This window comes from Eschscholzia californica, unplaced genomic scaffold (genome assembly GCF_041429995.1).
Source record: "Eschscholzia californica isolate CP2 unplaced genomic scaffold, dmEscCali1.0.p SCAF_3, whole genome shotgun sequence".
Lineage (NCBI taxonomy): Eukaryota > Viridiplantae > Streptophyta > Magnoliopsida > Ranunculales > Papaveraceae > Eschscholzia > Eschscholzia californica.
In genome coordinates, this window is record NW_028238420.1 from 57,775,043 (window position 1) to 57,795,191 (window position 20,149).

The 20,149-nt window shown below is 37.2% G+C and overlaps 4 protein-coding genes across 8 annotated transcripts; 2 read left to right on the forward strand and 2 right to left on the reverse strand.

Moving 5' to 3' along the window:
• The first annotated feature begins 302 nt into the window (after positions 1-302).
• On the forward strand, positions 303-5,370 carry LOC147552378 (transcriptional adapter ADA2-like). Of its 4 annotated transcripts, none has more exons than XM_086672443.1 (14): positions 303-477; positions 713-798; positions 1,389-1,444; positions 1,648-1,826; positions 2,238-2,303; positions 2,386-2,511; positions 2,594-2,669; positions 3,197-3,260; positions 3,342-3,388; positions 3,498-3,614; positions 4,113-4,335; positions 4,406-4,616; positions 4,690-5,010; positions 5,093-5,370. In XM_086672443.1, the coding sequence occupies exons 2-14, from the start codon at positions 746-748 to the stop codon at positions 5,288-5,290; spliced, it is 1,737 nt and encodes a 578-aa protein (XP_086528569.1). In that variant the 5' UTR covers positions 303-477; positions 713-745; the 3' UTR covers positions 5,291-5,370. The 4 variants fall into 4 exon arrangements, 3 of the variants coding, with proteins under 3 accessions (XP_086528569.1, XP_086528571.1, XP_086528570.1); XM_086672445.1 differs by having other exon boundaries at positions 343-477; positions 2,594-2,654; XR_015238857.1 differs by having other exon boundaries at positions 370-477; positions 4,694-5,010.
• A 921-nt stretch (positions 5,371-6,291) lies between these two features.
• Positions 6,292-6,933, forward strand: LOC147552379 (uncharacterized). The gene has a single exon (XM_086666904.1). The coding sequence runs from the start codon at positions 6,292-6,294 to the stop codon at positions 6,646-6,648; it is 357 nt and encodes a 118-aa protein (XP_086523030.1). The 3' UTR covers positions 6,649-6,933.
• Positions 6,902-9,859, reverse strand: LOC147552380 (putative protein FAR1-RELATED SEQUENCE 10). 2 transcript variants are annotated; one of them, XM_086666902.1, is made up of 4 exons: positions 9,658-9,859; positions 8,229-9,277; positions 7,709-8,152; positions 6,902-7,626 (listed from the first exon to the last, which is right to left on the reverse strand). In XM_086666902.1, exons 2-4 carry the CDS (start codon positions 9,225-9,227, stop codon positions 6,973-6,975), a joined length of 2,097 nt encoding a protein of 698 aa, XP_086523028.1. In that variant the 5' UTR covers positions 9,228-9,277; positions 9,658-9,859; the 3' UTR covers positions 6,902-6,972. The 2 variants fall into 2 exon arrangements, with proteins under 2 accessions (XP_086523028.1, XP_086523029.1); XM_086666903.1 differs by having other exon boundaries at positions 8,229-9,310; positions 9,658-9,824.
• A 177-nt stretch (positions 9,860-10,036) lies between these two features.
• Positions 10,037-13,165, reverse strand: LOC147552381 (uncharacterized). The gene has a single exon (XM_086668630.1). It carries the CDS (start codon positions 13,163-13,165, stop codon positions 10,037-10,039), a length of 3,129 nt encoding a protein of 1,042 aa, XP_086524756.1.
• Positions 13,166-20,149: the final 6,984 nt, after the last annotated feature.

Genomic DNA, 20,149 nt, shown 5'->3' on the forward strand with positions numbered 1-20,149 from the left:
TCTCAACCGTTTATTGAGAGTGAAAAATTGACCGAGAGGAATAAAATTGACTCAAAAATAGAGACGGTTGATTTCATATAGAAATAGAGTGGTCTTTAACTTGTAACCTCTTCACTAGCACCGTTCTTCTAAAAATATCGAGAGGATGTGAGTCGTGAGTGTTGGGAGTCTAGATCTGTCTCTTGTAATTTATACTCATACCTACTTGTCTATCTATTTCATCTTGGACCAAACCGATTTGGTCATAATCACCGGACCTCACTCAAAACCAATTTTAACCCTAATCTAAAATAGTTCTACTTAACCTTAATCTAAAAGCCAAACAACCCTCTTTTCTCTTTCACGAACATATATATATATGACTATAAAATATTCCCTCGCTTAATCAATTTTCTCCCCTCATTCGAACTTTTACCTCGATTTTGATTTCTAATTCTCAATTAACCTTTCGTTAATTCTCACTGTTCTGCCCTCTGAGTAAGTCATGATAAATTCTTTCTCTTTCTAAATTATTTAGGCAAAAATCATGCAAAATCAGAAACAAATTTCACAGAATCCAAACGACGGAATTCAATTCTAATCCCTACCCATTCTCACAATTATTCTAAGTGTTAGATTTTTTTCATAAATTTCATTAATTGTGTGATTAAACGATAAACCTGTAGTTTTATACAGTTTTTGTTAACCATTTAATTCTTTTTACCCTACACAGGCATTGTCTGAACTCTCTCAACTACAAAGTTCAATGGGTCGTTCTCGTGGTCCTCGTGCTTCTGCTAGTGAAGATTTTGGCCAAAAGTATGTGATTTTCCCCTATTTGAATCTACTTATACTAGTTCTTATTTGGTTAGAATCATGGGTATCATTTTTCAGCAGGATTTAGCTTGAAATGGTGATATTTCCATTGATTCCATGAGAATTTGATACTCTTAATGTTGGGTTTTGCTTTTTTTTTTTACTGCAGATATTAGTGTGAATTATAACTTGTTCATGCATTTCGATTTTCTATCTGTTTAATCAAGTTTCTAAATTGTTAATCTTTGAAAGTGGGAATCTTTGTTTTTACTGTGAGATTGGTCATGGTTTTGATATGTTCGATACTGTCAAAAGACTCAAAACTTGACATGGAGTCGGAGATGCATATAATAGAATTGGACACGAGTATTATTATCCATGTAGGAGCTTACTCGTGCTAGTATTCTCGCTTTTCAATTCCTTTTTCCCGTTTCGTTGCTTTTGTTATTATTTAGCATTGTGAAGACCACTCTGGGTTGGTGGTATAATGCATGGTTCTCTACTGGAGAGACCAGAGTTTGAATCTTACTGTTTCCGAAAACAATAATAATTCAGGGCATTGTCTGAAGATCGTTTGATCATTTATTCTATAGATCAAAGAGGAAAAAGACTACTTCAAGTGGAGAAAATTTGGAGGTGAATGCTACAGGTATATTCTCCTTACCCTCCATAGATATGGTGAAATGAAAATATGGGCTAGAACTAGTCTAATTATGGTGAAGTGTTGAATTTGTAGCACATCTAGTCTCATCTTCTAGACAATAAAATATTTGATTATTCAGAATTATAAAGCTCGATGGTCTTATAATATTCTTTCTTTTGTAACTTGTTTATTTCCTTTCAACGAAACAGGTCAAGAAAAGAATGAAGGGAAAAAGGCCTTATACCATTGCAATTATTGCAACAAAGACATTTCGGAGAAAGTTCGTATCAAGTGTGTAAGATGTCCTGATTTTGACCTGTGTGTGGAATGCTTCTCTGTCGGAGCCGAGATTACACCTCACAAAAGTAATCACCCATACAGAGTCATGGTAAGTAGAAGTAGCTCATTAAGCTCTTTCTTCTTAATACCTTGCTGACCTTAAAAATTCTAAACCAGGTTATTGTCTTTTTTATTGAATATAATTTCAGGTTCATTTTTTCAATGTGTACCCTTTGTCCCTGTCTAAGTCGTAAATTTTTCAAAATAGCTAGCTCGTATTTTTCAAAATACCCTTTGTCCCTAAACACACTCACACCATATGATTTTATTTTTTTAAATAATTGAGTAGGGTAACCTTCAATATCTCTGTCATGGAAGGCTACAGCATAAGATGAGCTAAATGAACTTGTAACATATGCCTTTTAACATCTTTTAGTCTATTCTGTTAAATAAAAAAGTGTTGCTCCTTTCTATTGATATATATACAGAGAATTAAATCACGGACTATTTCATTGACCAGGACAATTTGTCGTTCCCCATCATTTGTCCAGACTGGAATGCTGATGAAGAGACACTCCTTTTAGAGGTATTTCGTATTATATATGCTAAAAACTAACAAGAAGTGAATTTCATTCTTGCTGCATTTGTCTCTAAACATTCTATGTTAGGGAATCGAAATGTGTGGAATGGGCAACTGGACAGAAGTTGCCGAGCATGTCACTACAAAGAGCAAAGCTCAATGTATGGACCATTACTATAGTGCCTACATGAATTCCCCGTGTTTTCCTCTTCCGGTATTACTTCTGTTTTTATCTCATAGTAAAGTTCCTTGTGTTAAAATGCTGCAGATTCATACTTATCCATTTGAGTTTGTAGGATATGTCTCAGTTTGCGGGAAGGAATAGAGAGGAACTTCTTGCCATGGCTAAAGCACCTGGTAATGGCAAGACGGGTTAGTTGTAGTGTTGAAACCGTATTTTTATCTTTCTTCTCTTTTTCGCTAACAATGCTCAAGTTCAACTAACGATCAAAGACAACTTATTGTCAGAAGAATCATATTGTTCTTGTCTTCTAGTACTAAGTTAAAGCTCTATGGAGTCTCAAGAAACTTTGGTACAGATGTTGCACGAGGAACAGCTGTTTCTCTGTAATGCAGAATGTGACTAGGCCCTTCTACATTAAAAGTTTGTTTATTTAGTTTGGCAGATTTCACAAGCTTTAGCAGTTAATTCTTGAGTTGAATCAGTATTTCCCTATTTATAGTGAAATTGATGCTAAGTGAAGGGTTATATGGTGGCAATTTAACTTCACTTTTCTGAAATTTTAGGATTTCTAGTTAGTTTTGACAACTGACTGACAAACTCGTTATAAGCAAATAACATAATAACCTTTAGTTTTATGGCAGGCACCTTACTGAGATATTCTCAAATCTTGGTAGAAATAGGGTTCTAAATTCTTACATATTCTTGACTACTACAGGATTTCCTCCTCTTGGGAAGCTCACAGTGAAGGAAGAGCCTGTATTTTCTCCTTCAAGTGTGAAGTATGACTTCAGTTTCCTCTGTGATTGTTCAACTCTGATTTGCTTAGATTCATCGGGTAATAATTTCTATGTTTTGATCAGGATTGAAGAAGCAACAGTAGGCCGATCACCATCAAAGTCATCTGCAGGTATCGTAATTGAAATTATTGATTGGGTGTGTTTGCTTTATCGGGCTTTTAGAATAATTTAATGGGTACAATGGAAATATGCATAAAGATATACTTCTTTCTGCACCAGATGAAGAGTCTGGGGTTGGGGCCAGCAGCTCATATGCATCAGCAACAACAGCTGCAGTTAAGAAAGCATCAAACAAGGATCAGGCCAAAGATGATCCTAATGTAATCAAAGTAGAAGGTTTGCTTTCTGACTATTTTTTTGTTTTTTTGAAACTTTGAATAAATATATTGAAATGAAGAAATCTCAAGACACAGGTTAATTAGGTTATATGTCTATATGTCACGACATGATGTTCTTCCAATTAAAAACGAAGTCATGGAACGATATAGTTCTCGCCCATTTTATGTTCCTACCCCAGTGGTACAGTAATCCTTTTCACATTGTCAGCCTGCAGGGTACTCTCATGATCATTTTCCTTGAGAATCTTGTTGCTCTCTGACTTCTATTATGGGTCGTAAAGAGATCCTTTCCGGAGATTGGCTCCATATAAACAACCCAAGCCTCAAAAGTCATCGATATTGTCGCCGCTTCTGCCACCTAGGCATAAGCCTAGTGGGTACAGGTTTTTGTTCTTGGTGAACGCTCCTCGAGCCCACTGAAAAAGTTTTGATGCTTCCTAGGCTTGACCTCAAACTTATAGCAAACTGGCTCATTTGTGCTTTGTATTGCTTACAGATTCTTTACCAGACAGAAGTATCGGAGGAAAGAAACCCATATCTTCCGGGACCGAGGGTCCTTCCATGGCTGAATTGAGTGGCTATAATTCCAAGAGGCAGGAGTTTGACCCTGAATATGACAACGATGCGGAACAGTTACTCGCTGACATGGAATTCAATGATACCGATACTCAAGCTGAGCGAGAATTGAAACTCAGAGTGTTGCATATCTATAACAAGAGGTATTATTATCTTCCTTTCTTCATTTGTAAGTCACCTGCTTCTTTGCACTTACTGAAAACTTTGTGACAGACTTGACGAGCGAAAACGGAGAAAGAACTTCATATTAGAAAGAAATTTACTCGCCCAAGATCCATGGGAGAAGGATCTTTCTCATGAAGAGAGAGAAATATACAATCGGTACAAGGTTTTCATGCGTTTCTTACCGAAAGAAGAGTATGATGGATTGACAAAAGCTGTCATTGGACAGTATAGAGCTCGGAAAAGAATTCAAGAACTTCAGGTGATCTTGTAGAGCCAGACCTCTAAATGACCTCAGATACTGTGATATGGAACCTAACATTTTTATTGGCCAGGAAGCTCGAGCTGCTGGTTGCCGTACATCGGCTGACGTAGATAGATATCATGAACATAAGAGGAAGAAGGAAGCTGAAGAAAGTGCGTTGAGAGCGAAAGTAAGCACTCAGGTTGGTCCAAGTGGTAAATTAACGCAAAAGACAAGTCGACTAAAAGTAGAACCCAATCTGATTAGTCCTCGAGGAGGTGTTCGTGGGTCTACTAGTTCTGAGTTTGGTGGCAAGGATTATCAACCTTCGACCACTGCTCCATCTGCTTCAAGTTATTTGGAGGTTTGGGATATTACAGGACTTCCTGGATCGGATCTACTCTCTGAATGTGTAAGCGTCGTCTCCCAAATCATTGGGTTATATATATATATACACTGTATTCAGGCTTTTGACTCTGAACATTTATGCACAGGAAAAGCGTCTGTGCGAGGAGATGAGGATGCTTCCATCTCAATATCTGAAAATGTTGGAAGTAATGTCGAAAGAGATATTCAAAGGAAGTCTTAGTAAGAAATCCGATGCTCATGGCCTGTTCAGGGTTGATTCAAGCAAAGTAGATAGAGTTTTCGACATGCTTGTAAGCAAGGGAATTGTTCCCCCTGGATCATAATGCAGTTTAATTTATCATTCTTTTTGTACTATAAACTTTTTCTTCAATCTTTTCAGAAATGGGTATTCATAATTTGGAAATGCTTCTTCTTCTTCTTTGATGATTTGGCTATTAGTTTTGACTGACCAGGAAAACACCAATATTATATCAGAGAAGGAAAAAACATGTGTTGATTTTTCATGCAGAAGAGCCAAATATCTCTTGTCCCAAGCTCTTCAATTCCTGTCCACAGTTTTACTTTTAGAGAGGGAAAGAGAGGAAGAAGAAAACTCTGGTAACCAAGACCACAGTTTCTATACTTCTTCCTTAAGATTCATTGTTTCACACGAAAACTATTTTTATTACTATTTGGTTGTATCTGAATTGCTTGAGTCAGACTTGTTTAGACGTAAACCAGTCAGTCGGACGCGTAAGTCAAATAAAACTAAAATATTTTGAATGGAACTTTGGGTAAATTTGGATGTCTAAGTCAAATTTCATATCTAAATAGAAAACAACAAACACCATGAATACCATTTTTGTATCTTGAAAATGAAATAGTAGCAATTTAAGAAGAGTAGGTATGGGTAGTAGTAGTAGTAATGGGATGAACACACATTTACATTTGTATCAACATCTGTTGAAAAGTGACACACACGTAGTACTAGTAGTAGGAGTAGTTTTCTTCTTTTGTTATTATAGCACGTAAAGTAACAAACAAACCCTCCATCCATACTTTTTGTTGAAAAACAAGAACCCTAAAACTAGCAAAACTCACAAACCAATTCACACCTAAAAGCAAATGCAAAGCTAGTATTTCTAACTCATAATTAAGAGATTCCTTCACACAATCTTTATAATCCCTCATTAAATGATACCATGGGCGCTACCAGCTTCTCTTCCTCTCTCTCTATAAATATCAGTTTTTCACCAGTCTCAAGGCATGCTCAACTAAGCAACCTTCTTCTCTTCCTCTGTTTTTTCTTCATCTCTCTCTCTCTCTCAAAATAAGTTATATTTTAATGGAGACATATGGGGTATTGAGATGGGTTATGAATTCTGTAATTAGGAAGAAGGGATCAACTGGGTTCTCATCATCATCATCAGCAACATCAATGGTGAATAATAAATGTGGGGATGATTATTTTTATACTACTGGTGATTATCAGAAGAATAAGAAGAAGGAGAAGGTGATGAAGACAACAACATCATTTCAGATGCCACTTCATTACCCTCGTTACAAAAAAGCTGATTATGAGAAAATGGAAGAGTGGAAGTTGGATATCCTCTTCACTCAATATGGCCTTAATTTCAAGGGTACCCTTGATGAGAAAAGGTCTTTTGCTATGGGTGCTTTCCTCTGGCCTGATCAACTCTAAACTCTCTCTCTCTCTCTCTCTCTCTCTCTCTCTCTCTCTCTCTCTCTCTCTCTCTAGAGTCTAGTAGATATATATAATATAGTTGAAAGAAGTTTCACAAGTACTGTTTCATCATTATGTGTTTTCTATGTGCTAATAGTGTAGTTTCATCAGTGTGGGCATGGTCTAGGTCTAGTTTCATGGTTACAATCCAGTTTTAGAATTTGGATACTGACTGTTTGGTTTTTACTCAAACAGCCTATTATTATAATACTTAGTAATAAAATTTTCATATTACTATATAAACTTTATATATGTTCCATCAAGAAACACATTATCCTCATATTAAAGAGAGTTCCAAGTAGAATTGCAATCACTACTATTTACAACGATATCGTCGATTCTACCATCAATGGGTGGAGTAGATTCCAAGTTCAAAGAAACTCCATCACTAGTGGGCATTGGCATAATATTTCTAACATGATTAAGAACCTTTGTGAGTTCGCTTCGAACATAATCAATGCGTTCTTTTGTGAGAGACGATTCTGCATATAGAGCTGAACTAATTGAATGAAAAGTTTGACACCATTCATCATTGTTGCTTTCAATCAATGAGCTTTTTCTTCTCCATCGAATTGGCAAGTACTTCTCTGGAAGATGAAAATAGTTCTTTAGAGCAAGTACCCGAAGAATGTGTCGACATAATATCCCTGATACTTCAAACATTTTGCAAGAACAACAAATCTTTTCTTCTTTTTGAATCCAACTTACGAGAAACCCTCCATCGATCTCCTTGTGGTGTCGAACAAGATATGATCCGTTCGATGTTTCAAATGCTGCACATTGCATTGATAATACTATTTCATCTTGTAACAAGTTGAAAGCATAAGGTGTAAGAATAGTAGAAGCATGTTCTTCGATGGGCATCGACGTTTTAATTTGGGTATTTTCGATTTCTTGCTCTCCTGATTGTGTTCTAAAATTGGCAACAATACCTACCTGTAAGGATCTTGAATAACTATTAATGAGGTAAAAGTAAACTCAGAAAGTAATAGCAAAAGTGACATCTTTAGCCAAGTACCTGCTCAAAGAAGCTACCTAGACAAGTTTGTGCACTCAAGATCCCTTTCAAAAATGCATCGACGGATTTTGAATATTCTGTTGTTGTCATTTGAGCAAGAAAGTAACCTCTTAGATACGGTAAAGCCCATGACGTTCGATGAGCGAAGAGTAAAGAGATGTGTTTATTTGAACCAACTCCAAACCTTGTAATCAACTGGTTCCATTCTCCCTCGAAATCCTTCTCATTTTCTAGATTATACAACTTATCAAACTCTGACTTGAATCCTTCATATTCTGATCCAAGTTGAAAAGAGAACCAACTCGAAAGTTTGGAAACAATGTGGAAGATAGAAAAGACATGTTTAGTACTTGGCAAAACAGTTGATATAGCGTCCCCAAGACCTAAATCGATATCAGTTACAATAGTCTGGGGATTCCTTCCTTGCATAAATCGAAGAAAGGCCTGAAAAAATGTAAACTTGTAAGAAAAAGATACTCGAAGACATAGAACGATAGAAATGGGGAGTAAAAGTAACAACCTGTAAAGCCCAGACAAACGAATGAAATGTTTCATCACGCAATAAAACGCAACCAAAGAATATGATTTTTCCATGGTTGTCTATTCCAAACCATACTCCAAGAAGCCTATCATATGTGATTTCCCGATACGTGGCATCAAAGACAACCACATCTCCAAATGCTCTATATGCATGGAGAGAGTGCCTATATGCCCATGCAATATTCGCAAGCTTACCATTCTCATCCATTATGAAATCATAAACAAAGTCCGAGTCTCTTTCCTTTACTGTCTTGCACATATTAAGAAGCTCTGAAACATCATTATCTCGATCGACTTTCTTGCAAGACTGAACGAAGTTTCTCACATCTCTCTCTATAAATGGTAATTGTTCATCCTCACCCTTTTCTACTTGAAGCACCTTCATTATATGACGAACAGAGCACCCAGCTTTATGGAGTAACAAAATCCGTTCTCGGTCTGCATCTGGAATCCTTCGATATGCAGGAAGAAGACGCACTTGATCATCTTTCAACAAGTCATGGTTATGTTCATTAACAAATTGCTTAATAGCCCATCGAGGAACACCTCCGATAATCTTCTTTAGGATATACATTTTAGCTTCACATCCACATACGGTCGTTTTCCTATCCCTTTTTCGCTCAGCTTTAGCTGATTTTCTATGCCTTTCGGGTCCATAACGATGACAAACAAACACTCTTGAATAAACACCTCTATCTTGGTTACTCCTAGAACTTTCTCTCCTAATTGCGAACCCATTTTTTCTAGCGAAATTCGTATAATGTTCGAAAGCTTCTTCGTCGGTTTCAAATGTTTGCCCAATATAAGGTGTAACAACATCAACACAATTAACAACATGTTGTTCTAAAGATGATGATGATGATGATGCCTCATCATTCTTTTCATCTTCAAATCTAATATAACACTTTCTCTCTCCACATGGGCATTGTTGTCTTCTAATCCAACAGTTAATGCTAGTTTGGGATTTTGATGTTATCATCTTCACTTAAACTAAAATGATCAAATCATCGTAATGAGGTATTCCCAAAGCTGGATTTTGAAACCAAAAAAATATAAATTGAACTGTATGAACAGAAAGTAAGTCAAAATTAAACAAAGTATGCATTAACAGGGGTAAATACAGTAAACCTAATTTGATTTACTACTAAATTCATGAAACTAGGTTTTCATTTGAACCACTTAATTGGGGAGTTATGGAAATAATATGAATTTTGTACAAGGGTTTTATAAAATCCACTCAATTAACTACTATGGATTGTTTAATTGGATATTTTATGAACATTGATAGAGACTCTTTGGTAACCCAATTACAGTAATGACACCCAATCTTACAGAGAATTGAAGGAAATTTTGAAAATTAGAGAGAGAAAGAAGGAGGAGGTAGGAAGTAGAGAGAGAGGGTAGAGTACCTCAGCTTCGTTTTTCTTCATCTTGCTTGCTTGGCATCCATAGTTTCAGGCGTTGTGTTTTCTGGCAATGGAAGAACTTGCGTCTGGAGATAACACTGATTTGTGTTACTTTCACCTTGTCAGAAAGCCTGGTTTTATCACTTACCCTCAATTAAGAAAGGTTTTTTTTTTTTTTTTTTTTTTGGGGGGAAAAGAAAATCTCATAAATGAATCATAAGTTTACAACAAGTATAAAACCTATGAAAGTTAACCGAGAAAGGACTAAACACGTAAAGTATCAAAGTTAGGGGACTAAGTTGCCCTTGGCCAAAATATGGGCCACTTGATTGCAATTTCTAGGAGTAAAGATGACTTCAACGTGTCTTTCATGCGTCTGACTTCAAATCCACTCGATCTCATCCCTTAATTTCCATGGGGCTTCTGAATCGACGGTGTTGATGATCTCAACTAACACCTTACAATCGCTTTCGAGTATAAAGTCCCAAATCCCTAATTCCTCCGCCAGCTCGCATCCCACCCGAAACCCTAGAGTTTCGCTGTGAAGAGGAGAAATTGGTCGGAAGCAGACCCTCTTAGTTTCGATGATCTCTCCCTTAAAATCACGAGCAACAGCTGCCGCCGAAGCTTGGTCTTCGGTATACGCTCCATCACAGTTGATTTTTATTCGATTTTGTTGAGGAGGTATCCAGTTATCTACATCAGACATATTAATCGAACGATTAGTAGTAAGAGATGGGGGTGCATACCTTAGTAACTCTTTTATATTCCACCAACAACGAAATAGATCTGGATCTCTGTTGTGAAAATGCTTTTCGTTCCTCATCTTCCACCACTCCCAGATCAATGAGGTAAATAATATCCATACGTCCTCTTTTTGCTTCTGTTCCAATAAAATCTTTAGATTCGTAACTAACTCATTTCCCAACTGTTGGAGGTCGATGTTGCCTGTGATTTGGAGTAAGTCTCTGAATTTTGGACAAGATCCAAATAGATGATCCCTTGTCTCCACTTCTTCCAAGTTGCATAAGGAGCAAATAAGAGGTATACCCTGTACCCTTTTACCTATTTCCCCTAATGTTGCTATACCATTATGGATGAGCTTCCAAATAAATTGTTGTATCTTAGGCTGAACTCCTTTGATTTTCCAGAATCTTTTCCAAGGAAAAGAATGAGCCTCATGACTTAGACTAGGGTTTATCATATTTTCAGAGTAATATGATTTTGTATTAAACTTGCCATTATCAGTAGGACACCAAACCAGTTTGTCATTCCGAATAGTCCCAGAGATGTTTATCTCCATGATAGCCTGTACACTTGATTGATCAAAGTATATGTTTAAAAGATCTAAATCCCAATTGTTAGTGTCATTTGATATAAGATCAGACACCCAAAAAATGTTATCAGGCAGCCTAGCTGTACAAGTAGGGGTTTTTTCAGGAAGATTAGGGACCCAAGGGTCCGACCTAATTTTAACATTCGACCTATCTCCTATAAGCCAAAGTAAATTAGTAAACATGATTGGTTTTGTTTTCAGAATGGATTGCCAAAAAGGGGATATTGAATTGGGTCTGTAAGATGACCAAAAGTCATCATTCTTCACATATTTCGACTTTAAGAGTCGAACCCAAATTGCATTTGAATTTGTTAACAGTCTCCATGTCATTTTGGCAATTAAAGACTCATTCACTAGTTGTAGATTTCTGATGCCTAAACCCCCCTTACTTTTTGGAGAGCAAATGATTTCCCATTTAATAAAGTGCATCTTCTTGGCTTCATTAGAATGATCCCACCAGAAACTCTTTTCTGCTCTTTCAAGTTTCTTAATTGTATCATGAGGGATCATTTGGAAACTAAAGGGATACGTACAAAAGGAAGACAAGATAGATTTTATTAAAACAGTTCTACCTGTTTGTGAAATGAGTTTCTGTTTCCAACCTGAGAGGTTCTTGTTGAATTTGTCCACTAACCATTGGTAACTTTGTATCCTGTTTCCTGGTTTGAGAATCAATGCTCCCAAGTACTTCGATTCGTCTGTCATGATAGGAGCATGGAGTTGGGAGATAAATGTTGTCTTTGTGGATTGGGGCACCCCACTACTAAAATACAGAGAAGATTTGTCGAAATTTACTTTTTGACCTGAAAAAGCTGCATATTCATTCATCATTTGTAATATAGCTTGTAAATTCTGGTTAGTAGCATTACCAAAGATGATCAAGTCATCAGCAAAAAGCAAGTGTGAAATGCTAGGGCTGGACTGATTGATCTTATAACTTGTAAACCTATTCTGTATTTCATAATGAGAAATGAGGAGAGAGAGTGATTGGGAGGTTAGGATGAAAAGGTAGGGGGAGAGGGGACATCCCTGCCTCAGGCCTCTCGAGGCCTGAAAATCCCCCACTAAATGACCATTTAGCTTGATCTTAAATCTCGAGGTAGTCACACAAGACATGATTAATTCAAGAATATTACCACTTAGACCTATGTGATGCAGGACACTACGAAGGAAGTCCCAATTGACTCTATCGTATGCCTTAGCCATGTCCATTTTAAGGGCAAAAGCCCCTTTCTTTGCTTTGGAGTTCCTCATAGAGTGCAACAATTCCTGAGTAACTATAATATTGTCCATTATCTGTCTATTTGGGACAAACGCATTTTGTGTCCACATGATGGTCTCCTCAAGACAAGGCCGAAATCTATTTGCGATTATTTTAGTGATGAATTTATAAATTGAGTTGCAAAGAGAAATCGGTCTGTAATCAGAGGCCAAACTCGGGTTTCTGCACTTAGGAATTAAGGCAAGTGTAGTGAGATTGAGAGAAGGATCGATTGAACCTGTTTGGAAAGTCGATTGGATGTAGCTGACTAGTTCGGTTCCGACTATGTCCCAGTGTTTCTGAAAAATAAAAGTTGGCAATCCATCTGGCCCCGGGCTTTTGATCGGTCCCATTTCCATCACTACCTCCTTTATTTCTTCGAATGTGGGAACCCTTGAGATGTGGTCCAAATCCGTGGCCGATATTATCTTATATGCCTTCAAAATCTCAATTGGTGGTTGACTAACTTGTTCGACCCTGAATAAATTCTGAAAAAACTCTACCAATTCCTTTGCTATGTCTTCTTCATTTGTTAGATTCTGACCGTTTGCCGATAATAAATTATTGATTTGGTTTTTCTGTTTTCTCATTGCCGCCGCCAAATGGAACGCCTTAGTGTTCCTGTCTCCATTTTTAACCCAATTTGTTTTGGCTCGTTGCTCAGCCTTCGTTCTCTGGACCTCTTCAAGAAAAATGATCTGCTCCTGAAAAGTACTTTCAAAAGACAACGACTCCTCTGTGGGGTTAATTTTTTGAATGTCTTCTAATCTTTTCCTCAAGATTTTTAATCTATTCTTGATAAAACCGAATGCCCTTTTACTCCAAAATTGTATTGAGTTTTTGACCGATTGAAGTTTATCTATTAGAACACCTTCACTTTTCTCATTCTGATTTGAAAGTCGCCTCGTAGTCATCGTGTTTGGTCCAAAAAAGTTCGTACTTCGAAATTGTATGGAGGACCTGACCTTGTACTTTCATTTTAAGTAAAATTGGTGCATGATCACTGTTATACCTTGGTAAATGAAACACTCCGGATTCAGGATAGTCGAGCAGCCAATTATCATTACAGAGTACCCTGTCCAATCGTTCTCTAGTTAAGTGATGAATAGATTTACTATTCGTCCAAGTGAACGCCGGACCGTTGTAACCAAGGTCCAGTAGATTAGCATCTCTTATAAAATTCTGAAAATTTGACAAAAAAGGTATATTAGAAGAGCCACCCGACTTTTCAGATCTAGAGGAAATAGCATTCATGTCACCAATTAAACAAAATGGATTAGTAATATTATTAATTCGTTCTAGAATAGAATTCCAAAAGGCCAAACGATCCTGAACTCTAGGAGGACCGTAAATACACAACATATCCCACTGATTTGGGTTATCAAGAGTTGCAATAGAGAGATGAATTAAATTATTGTTGTGGAATAAAATAGATACGTCCCAATCAGGGGACCAATGTAAGAGGAGGCCTCCACTACGGCCAATAGAGGGAACATGATGAAAATTAGTAAGGTTATTTTTAGAAAATAAAAATAAAGGATTATAATTTATAATTCTGGTTTCAGAGAGGAAGACCATAGACGGTCGAGTAGCACCAAGGAACTGAGATAAAGTATCCTTTGTCGAGGTGTTCCCAAGTCCCCGACAATTCCAAGCCAAAACACTCATGGCTCCTCCGGCATTTGGGTTGCCGTGACCCTTACTTTCTGCTGTTCTGACTGTGCAATTTTGGATGATCTTTTGAATTGTTTTCTTGTTCTGACTTCCGCTAGAGGCAAATCTTCGTCTGAACATCCTCTTGATATATTATCATCTGGCCCACTCGGTATCGTTATTGATTGATCATCATTGTACAGAATGTTAGAGACTACCGAGGTTATTCCATTGTCAGTTTGAATTTTACTTCTCTTTGCCTGAAAAAGACTAGAAATCAAATTACCATAGTTAGTCCTTATTCGTGGATGTTTAGCACATACTGATTCCACCATATTTTCGGAATCCAATTCAATATTTAAATCATTAAATTTAGGAATTAACTCATGACCAAAAGATCCTAATTCTTTTAAAGGATTCCTAGTCGAGAAGGGAACTTTAAAAGATTCCGGATATTTAGGTGACATCTCTTTAAGAATTTTGGACCTCATCGAGTCAGACAAATTCTGTTTCAGAAGATCACCAAATGCCAATATGGTAGGACAGAATTTAAGATTATGGCCAATCATCCCACAATAAAGACAGAATCTAGGTAATTTCTCAACTCTTATCTCTATGGAGATTAATTTAGAGTTAGACAATTTTAGATTAACCCTTGGCATTAAAGCCCGAGTAATACAAAGTTGAACTCGGACTCGACCAAAGAGGCTCCATTTCGAAGCATCTTCCTGAGTGGTCGGAATGTAGGGACCTATAGAAACCTGCAAGTCTATTAACAATAGTACAATTTAAATGACTAGGGAGGATCCCATGGAGTTGAATCCAAAACCAAACATGGTCAAAGGAGTGATCCTGAGGCGACACCATAGATTCACAAGGTTGTAATACTATAAGTTCCTCTTGAATAATCCAAGGAGAGCTTTCCACCGCTAAGTCCAATTCTGAAGCCGTTTGGAATTTAATGAGAAATAGATTATCCTTCACTTCAGAAATAGTGAATTTGTTCGGACCATGAAGGAGTCTAGAGAGGCGATACATGGCTTGACTGATATCGATTTTTTTCGGGCTTTGGAACCATGTAATTCCTTGTTTTATTAATTCGATGTCACCCGTGTTCATATCCCCCCCTTCCACTGTCGGTGGGATTAATTCCTCCATAGTTAAAGCTTCAAATTGGTGAATGACTTGATTTTCCGAAGCATCCATCAACAATAACAAGAATAGAAGGCAAAGAAACAAATAAAAGAGACTAGATCTCGACTATGAAAAGCCCCTATAGAGCGAGAATGAGAAGATTTAAGACTTTTTTCAAAGTCCAAATCGAGAAAACAGGTATATAAGGCGGAGAACCGCCTAGATTCCGATCTCAAACTGCTAAAAACGGTTAAAGAACTGCCTATTTAAAAGGAAAAACTGCCTAAAATGGTGGCGCCGGTAAGGAGAAAATAGGAGAGAGAAAAACTCCGCCCGAGAGCAAAATTTAATTAAGAAAGGTTAATTCCGTTTTTTCCCCTCACTTGTGAGTTGTGACGAGGGGTGGGAAAAAGATCCGGAAGACCGCTATCCGACCCGTTCGACCGAGATAAAAAGTGTCCATGGACACCCGATGGTCATAACGGTCAGTGTCCGACCGGCCCGAAAGAATTGGCAGACGGTCACGGTCAAAATTTTATGTCGAAGGACCGACCGTTGACCGACCGGTACGAGTGATCGAATAGGTTGACCGACTAAACTGTCCTCATTTTTACAAGTTGACCGTTGAATTTTATAGACATATAAATATATGATGATCGTCAGCTATAGTCATATAGTCCTCTGGAAGACCAAACATTAGTGAATGGCTTAATTATATCTTGTCAAATGATGATCAACTGTGTTTTTTCTTTTTTATATTTACTTTTGATTTCTTGGCTAAACATCTTCATTTGTAAGTAATTTTGTTTGTGGTAATAAAAATAAAGTTCTGAATTAAGTAAATTTATTGGAAAGTCCGGACCGAGACCGTCCGGTGTCCGACTGGACCGGTAAAATAAACGGTCTTGGACGGTCAATGGACAAAGAATTCTTGAGAGTGACCGTCCGAGTCCGCCCGAGTAAATAGGTGGTCACCAACAGTTTATGTCCGAGTCGACCGGTTCGATGAAGTTAGAGTCTGATACCGACCGGTCCGGACCGATTCCCACCCCTACTTGTGACCAACTCACTATTTTAATCCCCATGCTTTAGTGTCTGACAACTCGATTTGATCCCCAAGGCCTATGATCCCCAAGGCCTATAAAATTTGAACTGTTTAAGAATATTAAAGGCAACATCATCTCCTCTTCTTTCTTCTACTTCATCCTATCTCACCTCCAACTCATCTCCCTCTCTCCACCTCACTTTTCTTCTCTGTCAAAAAGTCACACTGGTTGGTGCCTTCTGTTAAATTTGTGGTCATCCAACTCAAAATCAATTGACAACGAGTGAAGAGGACCAAGACATTATATTCTTGGTTGCTAGATACCATTTCGGGGTGACGTTCAACACGTGTAGCTTCTAAGCCTATCACGTGTTGGCATAACACTGATACCATGTTAAGTTAGTGGTCATCCAACTCAAAACCAATTGACAATAAGTAGAGAAGACCTAGACATTATATTTTTTATTGCCAATGACAATTTTTTTCCACTTTTATTGTCATTGACAAGGGGCGTTGGGCGGCCATATGCGGTATGCGGGCAAGTATCTCTCTTCCCTTTCTCTTTCTCCCTTTCTCTTTCTCCCTTTCTCTCCACCACCATATACAACCCTCCTCTCTCCATCCCCAATTGGAGGAACTCCTCCAGGTCTTAGAAGAACATCGTTTTTTTGTTAATACACAATCTAGATTTTGTGACAAAAACTAATTTGTGAGAACGCTCTGAATTGGCTTCTCTGTTGATTTGGAGACGGATTTCTTTTGTCCATTATGTAGAGAGATGAGAAGAGGTGCATACTGTGATAGTGGATGAAGTAGTGATGGAGAGAGAAAGTCGTCTGACAAAAAGGCAGTTAATGACCGTAGAAGTGGAGGAAGGAGGTAGATGAAATGGAGGAGAGACAAGAGAGTTAGATATAGCAAAGAAGAGAGGAAAAAAAAAAAAAAAAATTGATGTCATGTACTACTTAAGACTCTAATGGAATTAAACACAAAAAATGGGAGCCTAACGGAAACACAAACAAAATTGGAAGGCAAAGCAGCGAGTTTGTTACAAACTGAACTAATAAAGAATGAACCTTTTGTTTTTGTTATAGAGTACCTATATATATTATCATAACCGTTTCATGGTATTCGCCTAATAAGTTTTACTTGGCGAGCTTGTATTATTTCAAAATTGATAATGATTTCAACATACTTTCATTCTCCATCAACTAGGAATTTTGAGATGTTGGTGAACACTAAACCATAAAACCTTGAACAAGAATACAAGTCACATTTTATGTGCTACAACTATGCAAGCAAATCCAAAATTCATGATATTCACAAACAACACTCTAAATTTGGCTAAATTTTAGACTTAATAAAGAGTTCTACCTTTGTTTAATGAGTCGTAGATGCAATTAACTTGTAAAATTTGAAGTAGGTTAGTGAGAGGAAGAGATGGATATGAGATTTTTTTTGGATTTTAGAGAGAGAAATTCAGGAGGAGATAGAGCGCAACTTTAGTGGGCGAAAAAGTGGGAAAATTTATCAAATTTTTTTCTCATTTTCTTTTACCATGGGAAAGCCATTTTTTCATGTTTTTTGTTGAATCAAACAATGGAAAATCAAATTTCTTATGGAAATCGATTTTCTAACACCATTTTGTAACGTAACAAACAAACCCTATGTATAATTTTCTCTTCCATGAACCCATATTAGTATGAGTTAATTCCTATATGGCCCCCTACTTTGTGACCAGCTTCCTTTATGGCCCCCAAATTTCTGTAAATTCAAATATGGCCCCCTATTTTCATGGAAATGTCATAACTACCCTTCACATTAATATATTTTCAAAATAAAATTAAAAATAAAAACCTAAATTCCACCTCACTTCCCTCTCCACCACTCATCTCTCTCCACGTCACCTCTCTCCAACTCACCTCTCTCACATTAATATATTGGAGAGAGAGAGGTGAGTGAAAAAAAAAATTTTATTTTTATTTTTTTTTAAGTTTGAAGGTCGCCGGCCGGAAAATTTTCCGGCCGGCGACCTTCATGAGAGTGCTGATTGGAGAGAGAGAGAGAGAGAGGTGAGTGAAAAAAAATTTTTTTTTTTTTTTTTAAGTTTGAAGGTCGCCGGCCGGAAAATTTTCCGGCCGGCGACCTTCATGAGAGTGCTGACTTGGAGAGAGAGAGAGGTGACGTGGAGAGGGAAGTGAGGTGGAATTTAGGTTTTTGTTTTTAATTTTATTTTGAAAATATATTAATGTGAAGGGTAGTTATGACATTTCCATGAAAATAGGGGACCATATTTGAATTTACAAAAATTTGGGGGCCATAAAGGAAGCTGGTCACAAAGTAGGGGGCCATATAGGAATTAACTCTATTAGTATATGATTTACTAAATTTTAAGAGATAAAAATGAACATTAAAGCATTTTATTTTATTTGGAGACTTATCAGAACACTACTCTTTTTTGTCTATTTTTGTTGTCAATTTTTAATATCAATCCAAAAAGATAAAAATGAACATCTTCGTGTATCATTTGGGAGTACTGTTCATACCCTAGAGTCAGGGGTTACACTAGTCCTTTTGTTTACTCAGGTATTCTCTCAATTCATCATCTTTATCTTTATATGATTGATTACCATCAATAATAACTCATTAAAAAAATGACATCTTGGTGTTATTACTTATTACTAGGGGTGTGATAGTGATTGTGGTGTTGCAAAAAGGAAAGGGGACTTTTTTTTTTTTAAGTGTAAACATCGTATTATTTATATAACAAGGTTTACATCAAGAGAAGCAAAGTTACATCGTTAGAGTGAAAAACAGAAAAACAAAACTCAAAGCATATACTCCAACTTTTAACTTTCACGGTTATAGTCAAAACCGTCATATAAAACTTCTCAGAACTTGCAGTCTCCCAACTAACTTGAGACCAAATCCACGATCGTTCGAAAGAAACATAGTAGTATATTGATGCGCTACCGCCAAAACACAACTTCAACCGATTCCACCCCTTAAAAACCTGTAATAGTTCAATCCACACCAGTAGAAGTATATGGAAAAGGAAATACCTAGCTTCAAAGAAGCCGAGTAAATTCTTCAGAGCGGAACCCGAAGATTCCAGAGTACCCAACCAGTATTCTCTCGAAGGAGAAAGAATGCTCCACCACAATCTAAAGAAATTGTAACGAACCACCTGGGAATATGGGTTGCTGACGAAGCCCGAACTGAAAAGCTCGACTATGCCAGTAGGAAGGTGTAGATAAACCACACATGGTGAGAGGTGGGAGAAAGAACTAAAATCGGTTAAAAGCACGAACAAGGTTGAGGCCGAATTAGAGGTGCTAACATGAGTTGAAGCCCATATCGTTTCCAAAAGCATCGAAACTGTCTTATCAAGATTATAAGGCCAGTCCAGAGGAAATAAGGATGGTATCATTCTTTGCTCCCCTGGATCGAAAGGAGTGCCCAAAAGGTAAAGTGACTGGGCCCATAAGAAAATATAATTTAGCCATGAAATAAGAAGATGGGCCCAGTGAAGTAATGACCCAATGTTGGGGCCCAAAGAACAGGCCAACTCATTAGAAAGAGTGAAACTAGGATCAACACTTGTACAAAACATAAATACATGAAAGGCAAGTGTCTCTCTTCTTAGAATTGACTTGACCATGCACAAGTCAAACAAAAGATGACCGGCAGAATATGGGAATTTTCCGGCAAGATGTTCCGGCCTTAAGAAGTGCCGGTGGAGATGTCCAGAGTGGTTTGCGTAAGAAGCAAACCACCCTCCTGGATCATATGGCCAAGTAATAGGTCTTAAAGACCATAACTTATCTATTGGAGGACAAACCTCAAGACTGAAAATTCCCATATGGCCAAGTAATAGTTTTTTTTTTTGTTGAAAGATGGCCAAGTAATAGTTAGATTATTAGAAACCCAATTATTTTTTTTTTCTTTTTTTTTTTGTTGAACAAGAAACCCAATTCTTAACTTTCAACAAAAAAAAAAAAAAAAGAAACCCAATTCTTGTGAATATGCTTTTCTTTACATTGGCTTTAGCAATTTACAGGGACAT

What these genes read in the sequence shown, in the direction of transcription:
- LOC147552378 (XM_086672443.1), top strand. Translation starts at nt 746, where the DNA reads ATGGGTCGTTCTCGTGGTCCTCGTGCTTCTGCTAGTGAAGATTTTGGC. An exon ending in AGTGAAGATTTTGGCCAAAA is followed by an intron (nt 799 to 1,388) that starts GTATGTGATTTT and finishes TTTATTCTATAG; the next exon opens with ATCAAAGAGGAAAAAGACTA. An exon ending in CGGATCTACTCTCTGAATGT is followed by an intron (nt 5,011 to 5,092) that starts GTAAGCGTCGTC and finishes ATTTATGCACAG; the next exon opens with GAAAAGCGTCTGTGCGAGGA.
- LOC147552379 (XM_086666904.1), top strand. Translation starts at nt 6,292, where the DNA reads ATGGAGACATATGGGGTATTGAGATGGGTTATGAATTCTGTAATTAGG.
- LOC147552380 (XM_086666902.1), bottom strand. Translation starts at nt 9,227, where the DNA reads ATGATAACATCAAAATCCCAAACTAGCATTAACTGTTGGATTAGAAGA. An exon ending in CGTTTGTCTGGGCTTTACAG is followed by an intron (nt 8,153 to 8,228) that starts GTTGTTACTTTT and finishes ACATTTTTTCAG; the next exon opens with GCCTTTCTTCGATTTATGCA. An exon ending in TAGGTAGCTTCTTTGAGCAG is followed by an intron (nt 7,627 to 7,708) that starts GTACTTGGCTAA and finishes AGATCCTTACAG; the next exon opens with GTAGGTATTGTTGCCAATTT.
- LOC147552381 (XM_086668630.1), bottom strand. Translation starts at nt 13,165, where the DNA reads ATGACTACGAGGCGACTTTCAAATCAGAATGAGAAAAGTGAAGGTGTT.